Source organism: Rhinoraja longicauda, chromosome 2, assembly GCF_053455715.1.
Source record: "Rhinoraja longicauda isolate Sanriku21f chromosome 2, sRhiLon1.1, whole genome shotgun sequence".
Taxonomy (NCBI): domain Eukaryota; kingdom Metazoa; phylum Chordata; class Chondrichthyes; order Rajiformes; family Arhynchobatidae; genus Rhinoraja; species Rhinoraja longicauda.
The window spans coordinates 39,734,509-39,757,071 of NC_135954.1; the positions used below are offsets into that span (position 1 = coordinate 39,734,509).

Consider the following 22,563-nt stretch of genomic DNA (forward strand, 5'->3'; position numbering starts at 1 on the left):
TGCTGCCTGACCTGCTGAGTTACTCCAGCATTTTGTGAATAAATCGATTTGTACCAGCATCTGCAGTTATTTTCTTATACCACGGCACCTCCCTTGTCGGCGGGTTTGATTCTAATGTCAGGGTTGTTGCAGAGTGAGCGGAGGGCTGTAATGTTCAGAGGGGGTGAGGTTAGAGTAGGTAAGGGGAGTGGAAAAGCAGTTCTCTGGGATTTGGCTCCTGGAGAGTATGCTATTAAGATAAATACAGATCTTAAAACAAAGTATTTTACCACCCTCACAGGGTATTTACGGATGTGTGATAAATATTGTCTTGCACGCTGATTAAAAAATTAAGGAGAGTCATAAAATGAATAATTTACGATATTTCCCAGTTACCGAATATTGTAAGAAGGCAAAGTTACCTGAAGAAGTGACGTGATCTCCCACCCAGTGTAGCACCAGTCCCATGGACGTTGCAGGTCAGGCCAGCCAGGAGCCTGAGCATCTTTCCCCGCCCAGCGCTCACGTGCAGCCCCCACCTGCCCCGCGCTCACGTGCAGCCGGTTGCCTGGCGACAGTCAGGATCAACATTCCAGAGGAGCAGAGCCAGATCCCGGAGCGAGTTGCGGCCACGATGCCTGCAAGCTGGACGCAATCATTTCCAAATTGTCAGCTGCAACCAGAAAACAAACTCATTATGCCGGCAGTTCTCCAACCTGCAAGACCCGTCTATAAGGGAAAGTTCACCGACACGGATCCCGTGTTATGTACAGTATGTGGATTTTTTTTCTTTATTTTCCAGTTTTGTCATGTTTTTGTTGTGTCCTTGACAAATATCGTGAAGCGCAACATTTATACGATCCCTGTAATTATTTGCTGTCTTTTAAAAATATTCAGATAGTGTAAATTAACAGGACTAGAGGTGCAACCCACATATGGTCACAGACTGCCACTAATTAATATTTATTTTGCAGGCGGGGAAATTAGTGCCTATTACTGGAACCGTTTCGGAATGTCTGACTGAAATTCAGCCCAGGGTATGTAATACACCGGTGTCATACAAGTTGAGAAGTATAAATAATCCTGATGTCTTTTTTTTTTAAATGCAAGAATGGTACCGTATCTATCGAACGCCAGTTAAAACGCAGGAAGATTTTGTTTGGAAAAGGGAATTGATCTGAAGTGAGTTAAATCACAAAAATAAAACCTAGATGAGGCATGTAAAACAAGTAGTTAAATGGGCAATGGACTTAAAAGTAAAGATTGAGGACGGTGTTATACATTCCATCCGTACACTACTGGTAGAAAAAATATTGACTCGATGAAGCCGAAAGACAACAGATGATAAGCACAAAATACTGGAGAACTCAGCGGGTCAGGCAGCATCTCTGGCGAAAAGGAATAGATCACAACACTGATCATTTGTCGAAGGTCGAATATGGGGGGGAGGAGGACTGCAGACATTCCTCAGGTTCAGGGTGTTGTCGATGAAAAGCAATGATGTGGGTCGCTGTGCTCCTGTTGAGAGGAATTCCCAAAACAAATAGAAAGGGACACTAGCTACTGTTGTCGGAATTCAGAATCAAATATCCAATTAGTGCCTGGAAAGTGGAGTAGTCTGACTAAAAGGGATGCTTTGGCATCCTAGCACCAGAATGTAGAAAACCTAATTTGGGTAAGAGTACCAAAGGTGTCATGTTCCAGAACACATCAACCCTCTGCCTTAACCTTCCACTGCTGTGACATTTTACATAAATCTTAAAGAGATAGGTTACAATCCCCTACCACAACTATTAATCATACTCTGAAGCCCTAACTTTTCTCATTCATGACAAGATATGTACATATTTGTTGCAGACTCTGCCTACAAATCTATTTTTCGCAGTGTAACCATGGAATTTCCCTTTCAAAACTGTGTTTTCTGAAGCGTTACCAATTATTCTGGCACTTTTTCAAAATGAGGTCCCTAAAGAAGGAATACAATTGAAGGATTTTGCCATATTCAGAGCAGTAAGACCAGATAATATAGCATTTGAGATGTGGAATGGGGTGGGTGTATATTCAGTACAATTTACATAATATTTGAATTGGCAAATGAACAATCTTTGGAAAAAGCTCTCTCGGGTGAAGGGAACCTTGAGGGACTTGAATTAGATGGATTTCTTTCAAAAATAAGTATACAATGGAATATTGTACTTTGAGAAAATACATGTGGTAAACCAGCATTCTCTGGAGGGAAATGGTAACTTGAATCCCAAAGCATTCCAGTACTTGGATTTTCCAACTAGGTCTATTGTAATTTGAAGGATTGTAATTAGCTGGCAAGTACAATTCTATTCTATTTTTGGCTGCATGGATGGTAGAAGTTTAACTATATGGAGCTGGATCTTTCAATCAACATTTCTTAGGACATGGAATGGGGTTAGGTGACCATTTGCTTCCAAAGCTTTCCTGATTTCAGACCCCTTTGCCGGTTATTGAGGCGACTCTGACTGCAGTGCAAATGGAATGATCTGCCTGGTTCCATCACCTACATACCTAGCTGCCTGTATTTCCTCTGCTCTGGTTCATCTTTCCTATTCCTCCACCATCTGGTTACATCTGGCCACCAACCCTTCCTTATCTGGTCCACCCATCATCTACCAGTCTCCATCTCTACCCTTCTTCCTTATCCCCAATTGTCTCCAATTCCTTCATTTTTATAAAAATCAGTTTCCACCTATCTCCAACAAGTCCCCCTCTCACCCCTTCTTCTCACTTCTGTTTACTGTCTGAACTCTCAGTCCTAATACAGGGCCTTGAATCTGAAAAGTCGACCATCCATTTGCCTTCATTCTATGGCCAGTTGTTGTCTGACAGTTTGTATTTTGCTCAACATTCACTGTTGTTTTAATCTTGTTCCATTTCCTGGGTTTTTGGACACACTGCCTGCTAATCTGCAGCTCAGGATTGGCTTTGGCAAGATAGCCAGTATTTTTGTCCTAGTCTGGACAACAACTCTTGTGAGCCTATCTATTGAGAACGCCTTAAAGCAAATGAAAGCCTTCATTGTAACATTCTTTGGGTATTCGTTAGAGGAAACAATCTATAATAATGCTTCACTGTGAAGATTGTGGTGCAGATGTCTTGGAATTGCTCCAATTCCAAGAAAGCTACAATGCTTTCAATTCTGTACTGCAATCACATTGAATGTGGATTCTATCATATAATGAAGCAGGTAGATATGCCACAAAATAATTAGTCTGTGATGTTCTGAAAGTATTTATAGTTTGAAAACAGCATTTCAGATAACTGGTTTTACTAGCTTGTTTAGTTCCTCCATGCTTTTTAAAAATTGTATCTGCTATTTTGCTTGAAACCAATTCATCCAGAGCCAGGATTTGCAAACAAGATTAATATCCAATGAAACAGTTTTTAGGATGTTAGCTAGGATGGGAGAGAATCAATCGCCTGATACTTTAGGAATAGTCATGTAGGATTTATTTTATTTGTCTAGCTGAATATTATATTTCGGATGTACTACGTCGTATATAAGAAAATATTAAGACTAAACACTGCAGTATCAATTTTAAATATATATTAAAGATTCAGGATTGGTCTCAAGCCTCCAATTCTTTTTTTTAAATAACAGTTTAAAACTCTGATGATATTACATTCTTACCATCATCAATTCTCCTACATTGGTTTTTTTTAAGGTGCTATATTCAAAACTGATAGTTTGAGGCAAATGTACAATATTTGAGTGATTTTTATAGTGATTTTCTATGGCATTGCTCATAGTGCAGAACATGATTTTAAGCGTGGAATAGGAACACAAGCATGTGAAGACAAATTTGTGGTGGGCTGAGGTTTATGGTAATTTGTTTTTGAGATTTTGTTAAAGGCTAGCTTACATATAAGTCTTAAAAGGCCCTGTCCCAGTTCAGTGATTTTTTTAGGCGACTACAGGCGACTAGGATGTCGTCGCACGGTTGTGGGCATGGTCGTGAGTAGTCTCCGAAGGGTCGTAGCGTTTTTCTAGTCGTTGCTGGATTTTGTGAAGACATGACATTTTTCGGCGACTGTTGGTTTGACGCCAATGAGCGTAGCTTGACATCTGCTGATGTGGGCGCTGTCGTAGGTTGTCGCCAGGTTGTCGCCAGGTGATTAAGGTTGTTGCCGGTGCTGACTTTGGCGAATTCCAAGTGTGGACTTGATCTGATCAGCCATCAGTGTAATGTGTCCATAAATGATATTAGGTTTTGTATGTTTTTGTACTTGTATTCTGTTTAAAGTTTGAAGTTTATTGAAGTTTATTACAATATTTTTGTATGCACTGTTGTATGTTCTTATCAATCTTTTGAAAAATATTGTTTGTATATCAATAAAGGAAATTTTTGATATTTTGACAGAAAATTGATGTATGAAGTTATTGTATTTCAGAGCAGCTTCTCATGGCATCACTTTCAAATAGTCATGATGCAGAATGATTGGAAACCCTACCGTACACCCCCTTTTATAGGGAAAGTGGGTGAAACGTGAATTGTCTTCAGGGTCATAACGTGTCGTAGCTTGTCGCAGGTGGACGCAGGATGACTTTGGTTGTCATAGGTTGTCGCCTCTGTGGTGGTAGGTTGCCGTAGGTGCGGTCGTAGGTGGACGTTCTACTTGCGACGATTGGGTCGCCAATTTTCGGTAGCTTGCCGTTGCTTGACATCGACTAGGTGGTAGGTTGTTGTAGCTTGTCGTAGATATTGTCGTAGGCGGGATCCATTTACCGGTTTTTCGGCAATCTGCTACGACTATGACAGTCGCCGGCAGTCGCCTTAGAAAACGGCTAACTGGGACAGGGCCTAAAGTCTTCCTTACTGAAGTTGCAAAATTACATTCCTAGATATAGTTTAATGGGGCATACTGCTTTCTTTCTATCTTTTCACTGAGCCAGTAGTGTGCAACAAGTCAATTTGTTGGCATTAGTTGTTTCAAGAAAGTGACCGAGATCTAGTTTACAATGCCTGTTCATTATTTTATTCATGGATAGGGAAGACTAGCTTGATGGCATGGAATGGTTTTGGAATACAACAATTTTCAAGCAAGCACATGGTTCTTGAGTGAGCTGGCTCATGTACTTCTGATAAGGGAGTCCCCCTGCCAACTGCATGCCCTGGTACCTAATCAGTATGTTCGACTGAACTCTACATGATAATGTATTCTATGTAACACTTCTACACCAGGTGTCTTCTCAGTTTATTTTTCTGTCCTTTTGCTTGGGTTTTCTACATCATTGCTACTATTTCATTTTGGAAAATTTAGTTATTACTAATAGCATTAGAAGACATGGTCCAAGGAAAGATGGGAAAATAAGAAAATGAAAAAGAATATTGATTCCAAGGGAAAGAATCTTTGTATATGAGAATAGACGAATAACTAACTAGGGCAAGGTAACTTGACAGAAAAACCCCCAGAAACAGAGTGTATTTTCTTTATGTAGTCACTTGCCTTTAAATATGCACATCTTTATAATCTTTAGCCCAATATTGGCTGGGCCAAGGAAGTGTTGGGACTTTATGCTAATTATTCTAATTACCTGGTCCCAGAATATTTGGGATTGTTGTCTCCATGCACAGCAGACTGATTTGGCTGAAATAGTCAGTTATTCCAATTATTAATACAGATTTTGCAAGAAATATAAAATTGTGGCCTCTGTGTTTAGGTTTTGGTGTATAAAATGGATACATTTATTTATTTTTCAGTTTTAATTTATTTTTAAAGTCACCCAGCCTCACAGGCTATAATTGTGCCCTCACAAAGATGATACCTCGTAGTAATCATGCCTCAAAGTTATATAAATATAAACTTTGGAAAATATTTGGTGATTGGTTGAGGTAAATACACAACTCATGCATGGAGTGCAAACCCAACGAGGTAATGATGAGCCTGCATGAATAATTATTAATATGTAGATAAAGGAAAAATATTAATAAAGTACATCTAAAATGGCTATCAGACTGTGGCATAAATGTCATGGAACAATTTGACTCCTGTGCTGAAAGATTCTATGAAGCTATCTGTTCATAAAACATCTAATTATATATAAACAAATCCATTGTTTGGTTCATATGGTAATCTATTCATATGGTAATATAAAATAAATTTTATTTTATCAATCATAAGTTGCAAAGAAGCTGAAGCAAAACAGTTTACAATTTTGTTTCAACGACATCTAAAGCAATCTTATTGCCCATTCAATTATTCATCCAATGTCTTTTTCTGTAGCCCATTGACTCAAGGCATTTGGTAAAGTCATTGATGATGGACTGATCCAGAAGATTAAGATACGTGAGATTAGTGACTCGGTTGTTTGGATTCAGAACTGCCTTACCCCATAGAAGACAGACTAGTGGTGTAAGGTTTTTATTCTGGCTGATGGTCTGTGACCTGTCGTGTTCCTCGGGGATCTGTGCTTAGTATGAGGGTTTGCACTTTGGGATTTCAAATGTAATGGTAAGATATGCAGTTGAGGGCAAGACCTTCACCAACTATGCTGCATAACTCTGTAGCTCCCTAAAAGTGACAGCTCAAGTAGATAGTGGTAAAAAGGGCATATGGTGTGCTTGTGTTCAAGGCATTGAGTGTGAGTCAGAAAATCATGTTGCAGTTTTATAAAACTTTGGTTAGGCCACATTTGGAGTATTGCACCTAGTTCTGATCAGTTACTGGAAGGTTGTGGAGGCTTTGGAAATGTTTTACCAGATTGCTGCCAAACTTTAATTGTTTTCTCTGAGGGGGTTGAGATGGACGGGGGGAGAGTTGAAAGGAGATGTGTGCGGCAAGTTTTTTTTATACACAGCCGGGGTGGGTGCCTGTAATGTGTTCCCAGCAATGGTTTTGGAGGCAGATATGATGGCAGCGTTTAAAGAAAGGAGAAATAATGATCACATAAGGCAGAGGAAATTCATTTGGCATCATGTCCAACATGGATATTATAGGCCGACTGGCTTTCTGTGCTGTGCTGTTCTATGTTCAATTTTTTTTGTTGTCTTTCTTGTATACCAGTTTGCATTAAGTGAGTTAATATCTTTGGTAACATTATAGATAACAGAAAAGTCTCATGAATCAATTAAGCATTTGTTCCCTCGTACGAGATCTTCGGTTTCCTCCCACACTCCAAAGACGTACAGGTATGTAGGTTAATTGGCTGGGTAAATGTAAAAATTATCCCTAGTGGGTGTAGGATAGTGTTAATGTACGGGGATCGCTGGGCGGCACGGACTTGGAGGGCCGAAAAGGCCTGTTTCCGGCTGTATATATATGATATGATGATATGATTAAAGATGATAAATTCTGGACTTATTATTGGATGTTCAGATACTTTTTATTTAATGATTGGTTAAACTATGTCAGATATTATAGCTTGAATAAATAACGTGTATTTATTTTTCTCATTGCTTATTCTTGCAGCCTATTACACCACCCACGGTAAAAAAGTTTTTCAATTGTAGGAATCCCAAACCAGGTGCTGCCACTATTTTCTATGGCAAAGCAAATGATCCTGATGTTGCATCATTGTTGCAACATGGAGTTTCTAGCAAATTCTCTCATACTGTAAGTATTTGTTGTAATGTTGCAATATTTCTTGGCTTTTTCTCTAATCATTGTTTCAAAATTGTATTTTTTTCTCATATTTTTAGACATGAGAAGCAATGGAAAATGTGATTCGTTATGTTTACAGTAGTGATTGTATGGAAAAATTCAGACATGATCGTTTAAATAAAACACAATTCTGCATCTCTAAGTCTTAACATAGACACAGGAAAGGGTGCGGTTAGTCAAGTGGTGAGATAGCATCTGTGGGGAGAGAAACAGATGTTAATGTTTCAGGAACTAATGCTTTCATTAGACTGAGGAAAGGTTAGAAATCATATATCTTTTACAATGTGGAGAATTTAGTGGGATAGAAAGAACAATGGGATTGGTGTTGTGTGAAAAAGGGCAGTGAAGACTTAAAAGCGTATCTAACCTTTATGAAGGAAATGAAAATAGAATGAGGTGAATAAAAAAGAGAGAGAAAAAAATAATATTCAAATTGTGAAATGGAGAAAACTGTAGCTGCCGGAAACCTGAAATAAACTAGAGACTGTTGGAAGTACTCGGCAGATCAGGTACCATTTGTGGAATGAGAAAAAGTGAGTTAAAGTTACCTTTCATCAGAATGTATCACAAAATGCTGGAGTAACTCAACAGGTCAGGCAGCATCTAGGAGAGAAGGAATGGGTGACGTTTCAGGTCGAGACCCTTCTTCAGACTGATGTCGGGGGGGCGGGACAAAGAAATGATATAGGTGGAGACAGGAAGACAGTGGGAGAACTGGGGAGGGGAAGAGAGGGACAGAGAGGGACAGAGGAGCTATCTAAAGTTAGAGAAGTCAATGTTCGTACCGCTGGGCTGTAAGCTGCCCAAGTGAAATATGAGGTCCTGTTCCTCCAATTTCCGGTGGGCCTCACTATGACACTAGAGGAGGCCCATGACAGAAAGGTCAGACTGGGAGTGGGAGGGGGAGTTGAAGTGCTCATCCACCGGGAGATCAGGTTGGTTAAGGCAGACTGAGCGAAGGTGTTGAGCGAAATGATCGCCGGGCCTGCGTTTGGTCTCGCCGATGTTGAGAAGTTGACATCTGGAACAGCGGATACAATAGATGAGGTTGGAGGAGGTGCAGGTGAACCTCTGCCTCACCTGGAAGACTGTTTGGGTTCTTGGATGGAGTCGAGGGGGGAGGTAAAGGGACAGATGTTGCATCTCCGGTTGCTGGGGAAAGTGCCTGGGGTGGGGGTGGTTTGGGTAGGAAGGGACGAGTGGACCAGAGAGTTAGGGAGGGAATGGTCTATGCAGAAAGGGGAGGAGATGGGAAGATGTGGCCAGTAATGGGATCCCTTTGGAGGTGACGGAAATGTTGGAGGATGATTTATTGGATACGCTGGCTGATGGATGAGGCTCTCACTAGGGCCTCTTCCATATCCCGCAGCTCCACTCTTGGTCCCTCTCCCCCCATTCATAACAAGGACAGAATCCCCTTTGTCCTCACCTTCCACCCCATCAGCCAGCATATCCAACAAATCATCTTCCAACATCCTCCAGCAGCTCATGGTCTGGAGCTAAGGGCTATTGCACATGACCAACTGGCTGGTCTGCATGGTCAGATATGGTGAACTCACCTTCAGTGAGTTTTGAAATTCCTAAGTCAGATCTCCCAATGTCAGAAGAGTGGCCTTTTAAATGATGTGTAAACATATGATGACAAAACAACATTATGTGCTCCCAGATGTATTGGAATGTTACACAAGTCAAAAATTGAGCTCAAAAGTCCAACTTTCATTAGTAAGGGGGGAAATAGGCATTATGTGAATAGTGATGTCATTAGGAGCACACCTGGTGCACAAAACAAAACATACAAATATGAATATTACACACGGCTGGACTAATTTGTCAGGTGCAATTTCACCAGAAAATGATCAGTGGGCTAATTGAGCATAAAAAACTGTTGCCAATTGATTTGATTTCTATGCTTGATGTGAAATTATTTACCATTATTATCTCAATTGCAGGCATGACCAACAAAATAATGTATTGCAAAAATTGTCGATTAAAATCTGGAAAAGACATGGGTGAAAATAATTCTTAAATCTTGATTGTTTTCATAACATTTTTAACCTAATTTAGATCTAAATTGGGCTACAACCCATCCATATGATGTACAGTTTGAAAGTATAGAAAATGAGAATGAATTGTTGCAAAGTACAACTTCTAAACTTGGTGATGAGACCCTGCAAATGAAAGGCTCTCCCTTTAGAAAGCCTGAATCATGGGTGACTAGGAGTTATGGGCAGGAGAGACTAGAACTTGTCCACAAAATTACTGATAAACAATGATTTTGAAGCTGATTTTGAAGTTCAAACATATTCAAAAGCATTCCAAAATTGTTAAAAAATATCAAACTATGTAAAATAAACATTTAAATGATTCAAACAACACCCTAAACCACCATATTTAAAATAGTTCAATAATTTCAAACAATTAAAAAAAAATAATGATGTGGTCTAGCCTAGTGCAGATATGAATAGATTTCCCAACATACGTATTGAACTCTGCTTCTTGACACCAGCATTGGACTGGAATCAGGAGTTAGCAGCTGACATCAAATTGTGGGTCTTCCATGCCTTCGTGTGGATGCTGAGAAAATGTTTCTCCTTGGGTAAACTAGAATTGATGGTAAAGGTTTAGAATAAGAGGTCACCCATTGACGACAGAGATGAGGAAGGATTTCTTCTGAGGAATGCAGATATTTAAGTTTTCTACCCCTCAGACCTATGGAGCCCAAATCATTGAATATATTCAAAGCTGATAGAGAAAAAAAGGTGATCTATTGGGGAGTTAGGGGTTAGGAGGAACAAGCAGGAAGGTGGAGTTGAGGCCAAAATGAGATCAGACTTCATCACACTGAAAGGTAGGGCAAGTTTTATTGGTCTTATCACTTACTTCAACTCCTACTTGTATTCTAATGAAATCCTGAATAATCTGACACTAATCACAGCTGAATGCAAGCATTCCACGTGGGATTACCAGATTTTCCTTGTAAAATCTAGCCCAGGATTTATGAATGATTTGTCTATGAGAAGCCTGCAATCTATCAATTGATCATAAACACAAATTTTAAAAAACTAGATTTTCTCGAGTTTCCATTAAAAGGAAGGAAATTACACAATCAGTTAATAGCATCTATTTTGTTTGTACACAAATGGTTCAATGCTTGAAAAGACAAACTTATTTATTTCCCAGTTTCACCCATATTGCTTGTACATGTAAAGATCTGGAAAGTTTTAGTGAACTACATAGGATCATTTCAAGTATACTATCTGACAAAGGAGCAACATACACATGTTTTTGTATTGTGAAATATTATTTCATAAGCATATTACTCATGGTTAATTGTTGTTAGGTTGCAGTGACAGCAATAAAGTTAAAATGGTCATCAATGATTGCCTCATTGGAGCATTGTGAACAGTTGAAAGACACAGTGCTGGAGTAATTCAGCAGGTCAGGCAGCATCTCTGAAGAACATGGATAGGTGACGTTTTGGGTTGGGACCCTTCAGACTGATTGTGGTAGTGGGGCGGGGAAGGAAACTGAAGAGAGATGGGGGCAAGACAAAGCTTGGCAAGTGATAGGTGGATACATGTGAGGGGAAGGGGTTGATGGGTAGATAGTTGGACAATGGTCAGTGATGAGGAGATAATAAATGTAAGATAAGGATAGAATGGGTACGAATTTTGAAGCCAGAGGAAGAACTATGGGTGGAGTTGTTGAAATAACAACTACTGTTTATTTTTGTTGATAATGTGTGAGGAAAAAATTGTACTAGAATTTACAATTGTAAGATGTAAGTAGATCCATTTCGAGCAGCAAGCAGTGTTGCCATGTTTTGGCACATCTTGGATTGCCATTTATTATAGTTGGAGAACTGTATTCTTTATTGAATAATGTCAGGGGATCCTTATTCTCCACCAAGCCATACAAATATGATCTCAGTTTTAGAGCAGTCATTCTGGCAGTGATATTTGTTTATTACTAAAGAATATTGTGTCCAAGTCCTTGTGCGGGCTCAAATCTAAACCGTAGACCCAGCAATGATTTTAATGGCAATGAAGCCAAGCAATATTTGGAAGAATTGTATATTGAAGTGTGCACAACATTTAATTGAAGACTGAGATGATTGCTTAAAGTTAATCATACTGTAACTTACTTTCATTTCTCTTTGTCATCTAGGTTGCATCATTGATAAATCCTCCAATCAGGACACGGGTTGCGCATCTATTTTCAGACAAAATTACTGCAGCTTACCCAAGCCATCAACGAGCTCCACTGGGAAAGTCTCACGATCAAGCACCGGGATTACCTGACGGACTAGACATATACAATACCACATTTGGGAAAAGAGTAATCAAAGGTGGTAATACACAGATAAAGGAACAATGGAAGACAAAAATATTCTAAAACTTAAAATATTTTAAGAATCAATGAACATCTGAGATGAAGCATAAGGGTAACATTTTAAGGGAGTTGCATGAACAGAGAGACCAGGACTTTTATGTGTGTTGATAAGTAGCAATATGGTATCCTTTACTTTTAAATTAGAGGCATAGAGTACAAAGTGAAGGACACTATGCTAACAGTAAAACATTGATATCTCCAGCTGTGTATATTGTGGCCAATGTCATGACCAGATTTAAGAAAATACAGTGAATTGAAGGATATTCGGTAGTATAGAGGAACAGGGGAACATGTTTATAGATCCATAATGGAATTATAGATCCATAATGGAATTATAGATCCAAAGGAATAGAGGAACATGTTTATAGATCCATAATGAGGACAGGCCTACAAAGTAGTTAATAAGATAGATGAGGTGCTTTCCTTCATGAGCTGAGCCACATAATATAATCATAAGAGAGAATCCAGAAATCAGAGGTGCAAAGGGACTTGGGAGTGCTGGTAAGATTCCCAAAAAGTTCATCTGCAAGTCAAATCAGTAGTAAAGAAAGCAAACACAATGCTAGCATTTATTTCAAGAAGGCTTGTATACAAAAACAGGGATGTAATGCTGAGGCTCTATAAGGCACTGGTCAGGTCGCATTTGGAATATTGTGAACACTTTTGGGCATCATATCTGAGGAGGATTGTGCTGGCTCTGGAGAGGGTCCAGAGGAGGTTTATAATAATGATCCCAGGAATGAGTAGGTTAACATATGATGAGCGTTTGACGGCACTGGGCCTATATTCGCTGGAGTTTAGAAGAATGAGGGGGGACCTCATTGAAACGTACAGAATAGTGAAAGGCTTGGATAGAGTGGATGTGGAGAGGATATTTCCACTAGTGGGAGAGTCTACGACTAGAGGTTCTAGCCTCAGAATTAAAGGAAGTTCTTTTAGGAAGGAGATGAGGAGGAATTTCTTTGGTCAAAGGGTGGTGAATCTGTGGAATTCTTTGCCACAGAAGGCTGTGGAGGCAAAAGCAATGGATATATTTAAAGCAGAGATAGATAGATTCTTGATTGGTTATGTGGAGGAGGCAGGAGAATGGGGTTAAGAGGGAGAGATAGATCAGCCATGATTGAATGGCGGAGTGGACATGATGGGCCGAATGGCCTAATTCTACTCCTATCTCCTATGATCTTATGATCATGATAAGGGTTATAGGAGAACTGCACATAATACCAGTTAGGCCACGGCCTGAGTACTGAGTAGCAAGTACATTTTTGGTCAATATATTGCAGGAATGATGTGATTCCATTGGGCATGGTGCAGAGGTGATTTAAGATATCAGATCTGAAAATTTGTGGTTAAAAGTAAAGATTTCAGTCATTTGGGGTAGGTTAACTGAGAGATTGTTGGAGATTTGCTTGAAGGAGAGGTTGTGGCAGATTTGCTTGAAGATCTGAAGGAGAACATTCTTGTTTCTCCTGTCCTGCAAGCTGCAATGCAGCAAGCAGTTCCTGCCTTCAGCTGCCAGGATTTTAGAGCTGTGCAAAATTAGCCACAAATAAAGTATATTTTCACGCTGCTGTACTATGGCCAACCTCCTATTCATGGGAAGAATCCCTGAACATTATCTTATCTCCCAAAGCATGCCCAGCTCTGGCAACATGTCTTCCAAAGCCTCCATTACAGCCCAGCGGAACAGTTTCTGTAAAGTGCCTTGGAATATTTTTATGTCAGGTGCATTAAACTAGTACAGCAGGGTTAGGGAAGTGGGTTGGCCCATCAGCTATATGTACAGCTTAGTCTAATGTGTAGAACTCATAAGTGAGGGTGGGGGTGAGGGTGGGGGTGAGGGTGGGAAGCTACTTCATCCATCTTCTGCATACTGGTCAAAAATGGACTGTAGGTTAATTCCAGCTCTGTTGATATATAACCATATAACCATATAACAATTACAGCATGGAAACAGGCCCGTTCGGCCCTACCAGTCCACGCCGACCACTTTCTCTGACCTAGTCTCATCTACCTGCTCTCAGACCATAACCCTCCAATCCCCTCCCACCCATATACCTATCCAATTTACTCTTAAATAATAAAATCGAGCCTGCCTCCCCCACTTCCACCGGAAGCTCATTCCACACAGCCACCACCCTCTGAGTAAAGAAGTTACCCCTCATGTTACCCCTAAACTTTTGTCCCTTAATTCTGAAGTTATGTCCCCTTGTTGGAATCTTCCCCACTCTCAAAGGGAAAAGCCTACCCACGTCAACTCTGTCCGGCCCTCTTAAAATTTTAAAAATCTCTATCGTCCCCCCTCAACCTTCTACGCTCCAAAGAATAAAGACCCAACCTGTTCAACCTCTCTCTGTAGCTTAAGTGCTGAAACCCAGGCAACATTCTAGTAAATCTCTGTACCCTCTCCATTTTGTCGACATCCTTCCTATAATTTGGCGACCAGGACTGCACACCATACTCCAGATTCGGCCTCACCAATGCCCTGTACAATTTCAACGTTACATCCCAACTTCTATATTCGATGCTCTGATTTATAAAGGCAAGCATACCAAACGCCTTCTTCACCACCCTATCCACATGAGATTCCACCTTCAGGGAACAATGCACAGTTATTCCCAGATCCCTCTGTTCCACTGCATTCCTCAATTCCCTACCATTTACCCTGTACGTCCTATTTTGATTTGTCCTACCAAAATGCAGCACCTCACACTTATCAGCATTAAACTCCATCTGCCATCTTTCAGCCCACCCTTCCAAAAGGCCCAAGTCTCTCTGTAGACTTTGAAAATCTACTTCATTATTAACTACACCACCTATCTTAGTATCATCTGCATACTTACTAATCCAATTTGCCACACCATCATCCAGATCATTAATGTAAATGACAAACAGTGGACCCAACACAGATCCTTGGGGTACTCCACTAGACACTGGCCTCCAACCTGACATACAGTTGTCAACCATTACCCTCTGGTATCTCCCATTCAGCCATTGTTGAATCCATCTTGCAACCTCACTATTAATACCCAATGATTTAACCTTCTTAATCAACCTTCCATGTGGAACCTTGTCAAATGCCTTACTGAAGTCCATATAGACAACATCCACAGCCTTGCCCTTATCAATTTCCCTGGTAACCTCTTCAAAAAATTCAAGAAGATTAGTAGCGCAGCGGTAGAGTTGCTGCTTTACAGCGAATGCAGCGCCGGATACTCAGGTTCGATCCTGACTACGGGTGCTGCACTGTAAGGAGTTTGTACGTTCTCCCCGTGACCTGCGTGGGTTTTCTCCGAGATCTTCGGTTTCCTCCCACACTCCAAAGACGTACAGGTTTGTAGATTAATTGGCTGGGTAAATGTAAAAATTGTCCCTAGTGGGTGTAGGATAGTGTTAATGTACGGGGATCGCTGGGCGGCACGGACTTGGTGGGCCGAAAAGGCCTGTTTCCGGCTGTATATATATGATATATGATATATGATGATATGATATGACCTTCCAGGCACAAATCCATGTTGACTGTTTCTAATCAGGCCTTGTTTATCCATGTGATTATATATATTGTCCCTAAGTATCTTTTCCATGAATTTTCCCACCACAGACGTCAAACTAACAGGTCTATAATTGCTAGGTTTACTTTTAGAACCTTTTTTAAACAAAGGTACAACATGCGCAATGCGCCAATCTCCCAGCACCATCCCCGTTTCTAATGACGTTTGAAATATTTCCGTCATAGCCCCTGCTATTTCTGCACTAACTTCCCTCAATGTCCTAGGGAATATCCTATCAGGACCTGGAGACTTATCCACTTTTATATTTTTCAAAAGTGTCCGTACCTCTTCTTCTTTGATCCTCATAATTTCCATCACTACTCTACTTGTTTCGCTTACCTCACATAATTCAATATCCTTCTCCTCGGTGAATACCGAAGAAAAGAAATTGTTTAATATCTCCCCCATTTCTTCCGGCTCAGCACATAGCTGTCAACTCTGACTCTCTAACGGACCAATTTTATCCCTCGCTATCCTTTTGCTATTGACATATCTGTAGAACCCCTTGGGGTTTACTTTTACATTACTTGCCAAAGCAACCTCATTTTTTTTTTTCTTCTAATTTCCTTCTTAAGATTCCTTTTACATTCTTTATATTCCTCAAGAACCTCATTTACTCCCTGCCGCTTATATTTATTGTATATCTCCCTCTTTTTCCGAACCAAGTGTCCAATTTCCCTGGAAAACCACGGCTCTTTCAAATTATTATTCTTTCCTTTCCACCGAACAGGGACATAGAGACTACTCTCAAAATTTCACCTTTAAATATCCTCCATTTCTCTATTATATCCTTTTCATAAAACAAAATGTCCCATTTCACTCCTTTTAAATCCTTTCTCATCTCCTCAAAATTAGCCTTTCTCCAATCCAAAATCTCAACCCTTGGTCCAGATTTGACCACCTCCATAATTATATTGAAACTAATGGCATTGTGATCACTAGACCCAAAGTGCTCCTCAACACATACCTCCGTCACCTGACCCGTCTCATTTCCTAACAGGAGGTCCAACACTGCCCCTTCTCTGGTAGGTACCTCTATGTATTGCTGCAAAAAACTATCCTGCACACATTTTACAAACTCCAAACCATCCAGCCCTTTAACAGAATGTGATTCCCAGTCTATGTACGGATAATTGAAATCACCCACAATCACTACTCTGTGCTTACTACTAATATCTGCTATCTCCTTACATATTTGCTCTTCCAATTCTCGTTCCCTATTTGGCGGTCTATAATACACCCCTATAAGTGTTGCTAAGCCTTTCTCATTTCTGAGTTCCACCCAAACAGCCTCCCTAATCGAGCCTTCTAGTCTGTCCTGCCAAAGCACTGCTGTGATATCCTCCCTGACAAGCAATGCAACACCCCCACCTCTTGCCCCTCCGATTCTATCACATCTAAAACAATGTAATCCTGGAATATTTAATTGCCAATCGCAATCCTCCTGCAACCATGTTTCTCTGATCGCCACAACATCATACTTCCATATGTCAATCCAGGCTCTAAGCTCATCCACCTTTCTTACAATGCTCCTAGCATTAAAATATACACATTTGAGGGACCCATCATTTCTTATTCTCAGTTTATTTCTTTTCACTTCTTTCTCTCCTACATATTGGGTCTGAGTGTTTCCCTTTTCTGCCTCCTGCCTCACACACTGCCTATTAGCTATCTGTGTTTGAGTCCCTCAAATGATGATCATCCTAAAATCATTCACAACCCAATCACACCGGCAAATCTATTTCTTAAAGTCCCATTCAAGATACAAACCTCTCTATCACCACTCTAAGCCCCTCTCAGCTATTTTTCTCCATGACCCAAGACCCACAATCCCCTTTCTGCCACTCCGTTTATTGTCACGGAGGAAGCTGTAAAAACGGCTAATGGATGAACCCACCTCTCTAACCCTACTGTGCTAGTTTAATGAACACATTTAGCAAACTATCTGACCTGTCTACAAGGGTCTACAAACATTGTAAGTCATTATTGAAAGGCAACATCTTAAAACAAAATGTTAGACTTCATATAAGTCTAAAAATCATGAGGGGAACAGATAGGGTGAATGCACAGTCTTTTACCCAGAGAAGGGGCATCAAGAACCAGAGGACATAGGTTTAAGGTGAGAGGGGAAAGATTTAATAGTAAACTGAGGGGGGGGGGGGGAGGGAGGAGGGGGAGGGGGGGTGCAATTGGTTTGCACAGAGAGTGGTGAGTATATGAAACTAGCTGCCAGAGGAAGTAGTTGAGGCAGATACTACAACAACATTAAAAAGGCATTTGGACAAGCACATGGACAGGAAAGGGCTTGTGATATGGGCCAAACATGGGCAAGTGGGCTACCATAGATTGGGCATCTTGATTGGCGTGGGCAAGTTGGGCCAAAGAGCCTGTATGACTCTGCATGAGTCTATTTGCATGTAGGTTGAGCTGCCCTTCTAACAAAATATTCGGCTTTGACAGTAATGAAAGCTGCAAAATAATATGGTGTAATGTAATATATAATATATATATTGCAATGCAATATAATTGCTCCTATATAATATGTAATTAATGATTGATTATAATCTTGATCGCAAATCAATGTTTAAAAATTTACTTCAGATATCACTGTTGGAGAGCTTGTAAACCCACCAAAGACTCGACTACAAATTAATGAAGAATCGCAAAGTGGGCATTCACTGTATAGGGTAACGCATAATGATTACAACGTTGGTAAGGATGGATGACTCGTAAGCAAATTGTACTGAATTCTTGTTTATTTGCAATAATGTAATTATTGCTTGTCTCTGCAAGTCTATATAAAATGTAAAGCATGGCAGCATGCTGCGTGAAGTAATGATTCAAATATGATCTGTGGTTCCATTTGGTCAGGATTTGTCCGTAATCTTGAGTGCAGTTTTTATTATGCGCCAAACGGCTTGCTTACATGCTCTATGACTTTATGACTGCGTGACCCTTTGAACAATTTTCATTTGGATTCTTTTTCAACTGTACAGTGGATGGGATTAATGTAGCAACCACCCAGAGATCGCACTGGTCCCGTTTTCATCTGGTTGCAGATTTAATTATATCATGGTAAATAAGCAATGCAGGAACAAGTTGCTTTCTGAGGATGGGAAATTGGATGTGCTAACCATATGAATAGCCTACAGTAGCATCTTCAATAAAAGAGGGGTATGAGGATGGGAATGAAAGGAAGCAGCACCATAAACAATGAGTGTCTTATACGTTGAACTTTCAGTGATTAAATATTTTAACTACAGAAAATCTACAGAATGCTGATATTTATTTTTATGAGATATTGAGATATTATGGCATTTCTTCACTCAAGCTCTAAGGCTTGAGTGCAGTGTCAAGGAGCTTTGGAGAGTTGAGCTTCATCTTGCACAAGGCTCTGTGTGGAATCTAGATCTCAGCTTGTCCAACATGGAAGAACCAGTTGTTTCCATTCCAACCGAGGTAGACCCAACAATCAATCAAGCAGCATTTGATAACCAATGTCCTCACTTTCATCGCAGTACAAGCAGAAGTTACTCAACATCTTAAACATAGCAGTGGATACTTGAACTGAGGCCAGCATGACTACATATGTATATTAAACAAGATTTTGAGTATATTAGTATAAAATCATGAAAGTGATAGATAGGGTGAATGCAAAGACTCTTTTACCCAAAGTAGGGGAATCAGGAACCAGAAGACATTTCAAGGTGAGTGGGAAAAGATTTAATAGGAACCTGAAGGGCACCATTTTCACAGATTGTGGTGGGTATATGGAACCATCAGCCAGAGGAGGTATTTGAGACATATACTCGAACGACATTTAAAAGCTATTTGGCCAGGTAAAGGGATAGGAATGGCTTAGAGGGATGTGACCCAAACGTGGATAGGTGGGATTAGCATAGATGGGGTATCTTGGTTGGCATAGGCAAGTTGGTCCAAAGGGCCTGTACCTATTACATCTTTCCCTTCTCACCTTAAAACCTGCCAGCTGCTTCCATATATCCACCACCCACTGTGCTAAAAAGGCTACCCCTCAGGTTTCTATTAAATCTTTTCCCCCTCACCTTAAACCTATGTCCTCTGGTTCTTGTTTCCCACACATGAGGTCAAGGAGCTGAGTGGATGTTGACTGAGCTGGCTGAACAAAGTCAAAAACTGCTAGAGATTTTCTGAATGTCAATCTCCACTGTCTGCAGCCTTCCGGCTACTTGGGAAGTTATATTTAGGATGATACATGCCAATAAAAATGTGTATACTCATTCAGATGTTTATTGGATTGCAACACATATGTTCAGACAAATAAACTACTGAATCCGAACACCTGCTGTAAGGGCAATGATGAAATGCGTAGCTGCAGGACTCTCATTACATTGCTTGCTGTCAGTTCCTGAAAAATGTAGATTTTATAGCCATGCTTTCAGTAATTAGACCTTTCTGCCAAGTAAGTCAGTTGCTGGATTTTCATGGGCATAAAATCATAGGTGATAGGAGTAGAAGTAGGCTCTTTGGCCCATCAAGTCTAGTCTGCCATTCAATAATGGCTGATCTATCTCTCCCTCCTAACCCCATTCTCCTGCCTTCTCCCCATAACCTCTGACACCCATTGATGGCTCTATGGCTTCATAGCTGAGATGGCTCTAGAGTGCTATGGTTGCGATTCCTCTATAGCCGAGATGGCTCTGTGGCTCTATGGCTGAGATGGCTGCCTGCATGGTTAAGATAACTCTATAGTGCTATGGCTGAGTGGCTCTAAGGCTCTGTGGCCTTGTGGTGATACTTAAATCCAAGCACTACAGATTTTATGAGGATCAAGGTGTAGTTAGTTTTATTTTTTTAAATCTCAGAGCTTTTTTCTGAACTCTTTTAATTAAAATCATCAGTTTAAATCAAGAGGGTCACCATGCATTTTTTTTCTTCTGGTTTTCATCAACATGGGTGGAAAGGCTGGTTCACATTGTTTGGAATTATTCACAATTGGATGATAATTTGTTATGGTACATACAATAGAAAAAAGAAAAATAGCGTGGATTTCAATGTTTAAACTGATTTGAACTATTTCCATAGGGGAAAAGGTGGATAGAAAGTACGATTGGTCGAGAATCAGCAAAGACAGTGCATTTGGTTTAGAGACTCCTTGTTTCAATGATGGAAGAATGACAGCAAAATCATTGCGCTGGTTAACTGAAATGCAACTGTAAGTATTCATGAAGACTAGCATTGCAGTTTCTCCCCCCTCCCCTGCCCATAAAATGTTGTACATAGACTTCTTCTTCTGTCGTATGTCTTTTAGACCTGCAGCTCCGTTGAGGTGAGCCAGGCCAACGTGTCATCGTCCATGTCAATCAGACCTCGTTCACCATTGTCAACGTTGACATAAACTGCTTATAAGTTTTTCTATCAGGCTTTTCATGGACTGAACCAAAAATATGACTGAGCCACATGAAGATCAGTGACTTCAAAAATAGGCATTAGAATGTTCAAGGCCATCTATAAGATTATCAAAAGGATCATAATGGAGTTTAATTTTTTTGGTGCTTCTTGCATTCATCTCATTTAACCATTGCATTTTCTACCTCACTGATTTTCATTGCAAACTGATCTCAAAACTCCAGTGACCACAAGAACAGAGCAGATGTTATTCTGTAACAATTGACTCATCTTTTGACTTTCCAAGTATAAATCAGGAGTCAGTTGGATTATCTCCACTTATCTAGATGAGTGCAGTTCCAAATATGCCCAACCTCAATATAATTTAAGAGAGAGCACCCTGCTTGATTGGCACTCTACCCCTTCCTCTATCCCTGGATCCAGTGTTTCACTGTGAACACCATCTCCGATATGTACCAAGGCATCTTTGAATATACCTTTTGAATTCACAACTTCCATTTCCTGGAGAAAGCTGTGGGTGCCCAGGAACAGCAATAGCTGCAAATTATGCTCTGAGCCTTCCATATTCTTGACTTTAAAGTCTATCGCTTGTCCAAAAATGTATTCTTGGTCCATTGCACAAAGAATGCTGTAAATGTTTCATTCATCCTGTAATGGCAGTTTCTATACCTTCTCAGAGTCCAACTTCAATAGCCATTACTGCTCGGGGATGGAATGGAGGTATAGCTTACGCACACACCGCACTCTGAGATTAAAAAAACGAATCTTCCAAACGCTTTTTCTTAATTAATTGGTCTTTTTTAAAGTAGCACAAATCAAAAGAGTAATTCATAACTTTTTGTTCTTATCAACTGTTTCTTCTTCAAACAATACAGTAAAAATCATGTAGTCATTACCGTGTGGTCCTTGTGAGTGTAGCTGGCGCGAGTGTGGTAAAAAACTGTATTCTCTCCATCCTTCGAGACTAAACTGATCCACAATCTCTGTCGCTACGCTAGCCTCCTCCCATGTGGACACTTCCCCATTATGTTTCAAATCACACCCACAAGAATGCAAAAAAGACAGAAACTAGAAATATCAAACATAGCCATAATACAATGACAGTAACTAAATTAAGCGTAAATGGCTCCTACACACCGGCCCCCAATTGTTCTGCGTATATAACGAAGCAATTACCAATAGATATTAAAAGGAGCTATAAAAGCTTAATATTTATCAAAAACAAAAGTAATATGCATTATATGTTGGCATTCAAACTTCATTAGCGATTCTTCAATCTTCTCCTTCACCTTCTCGAAGCACCTTCTTGGTTATCGGTCTTACCAAGATGTTGTCCTTAGTCTGAAGTCGTACAGTACGCACAAAACCTTTAACGTCTGGCATGATCTCCAGTACCTTTTTACAAAGTTTCGACAAGATGTGATTTCTTCCTCTGTTCATGAATATGTTGTAACAGCAATGTTGAAATATGAAAGTCCTTCGAGAGAATAATAGGATGCTTAGTTTCTTCAGGCATCGCTAGTTTATTTAGGCGACCACCTACTCTCAGAAGTCCTTTATCCAGTATCGGATCAAGCCTGTATAAATAACTACTTCTTTTAACACCATGTTCACCAGCTTG

The 22,563-nt window shown here is 40.2% G+C and overlaps 1 protein-coding gene across 1 annotated transcript in view; it reads left to right on the forward strand.

Annotated features, from left to right (window-relative positions):
- The first annotated feature begins 580 nt into the window (after positions 1-580).
- Positions 581-22,563, forward strand: part of efhb (EF-hand domain family, member B) — a 50,209-nt gene continuing 28,226 nt past the window's right edge. Inside the window, exons 1-6 of the mRNA XM_078427883.1 lie at positions 581-751; positions 954-1,016; positions 7,420-7,563; positions 11,779-11,959; positions 18,156-18,266; positions 20,619-20,748. Coding sequence (XP_078284009.1) covers positions 614-751; positions 954-1,016; positions 7,420-7,563; positions 11,779-11,959; positions 18,156-18,266; positions 20,619-20,748 — 767 coding nt within the window. The 5' untranslated portion in view covers positions 581-613. The remainder of the gene's footprint in view (positions 752-953; positions 1,017-7,419; positions 7,564-11,778; positions 11,960-18,155; positions 18,267-20,618; positions 20,749-22,563) is intronic.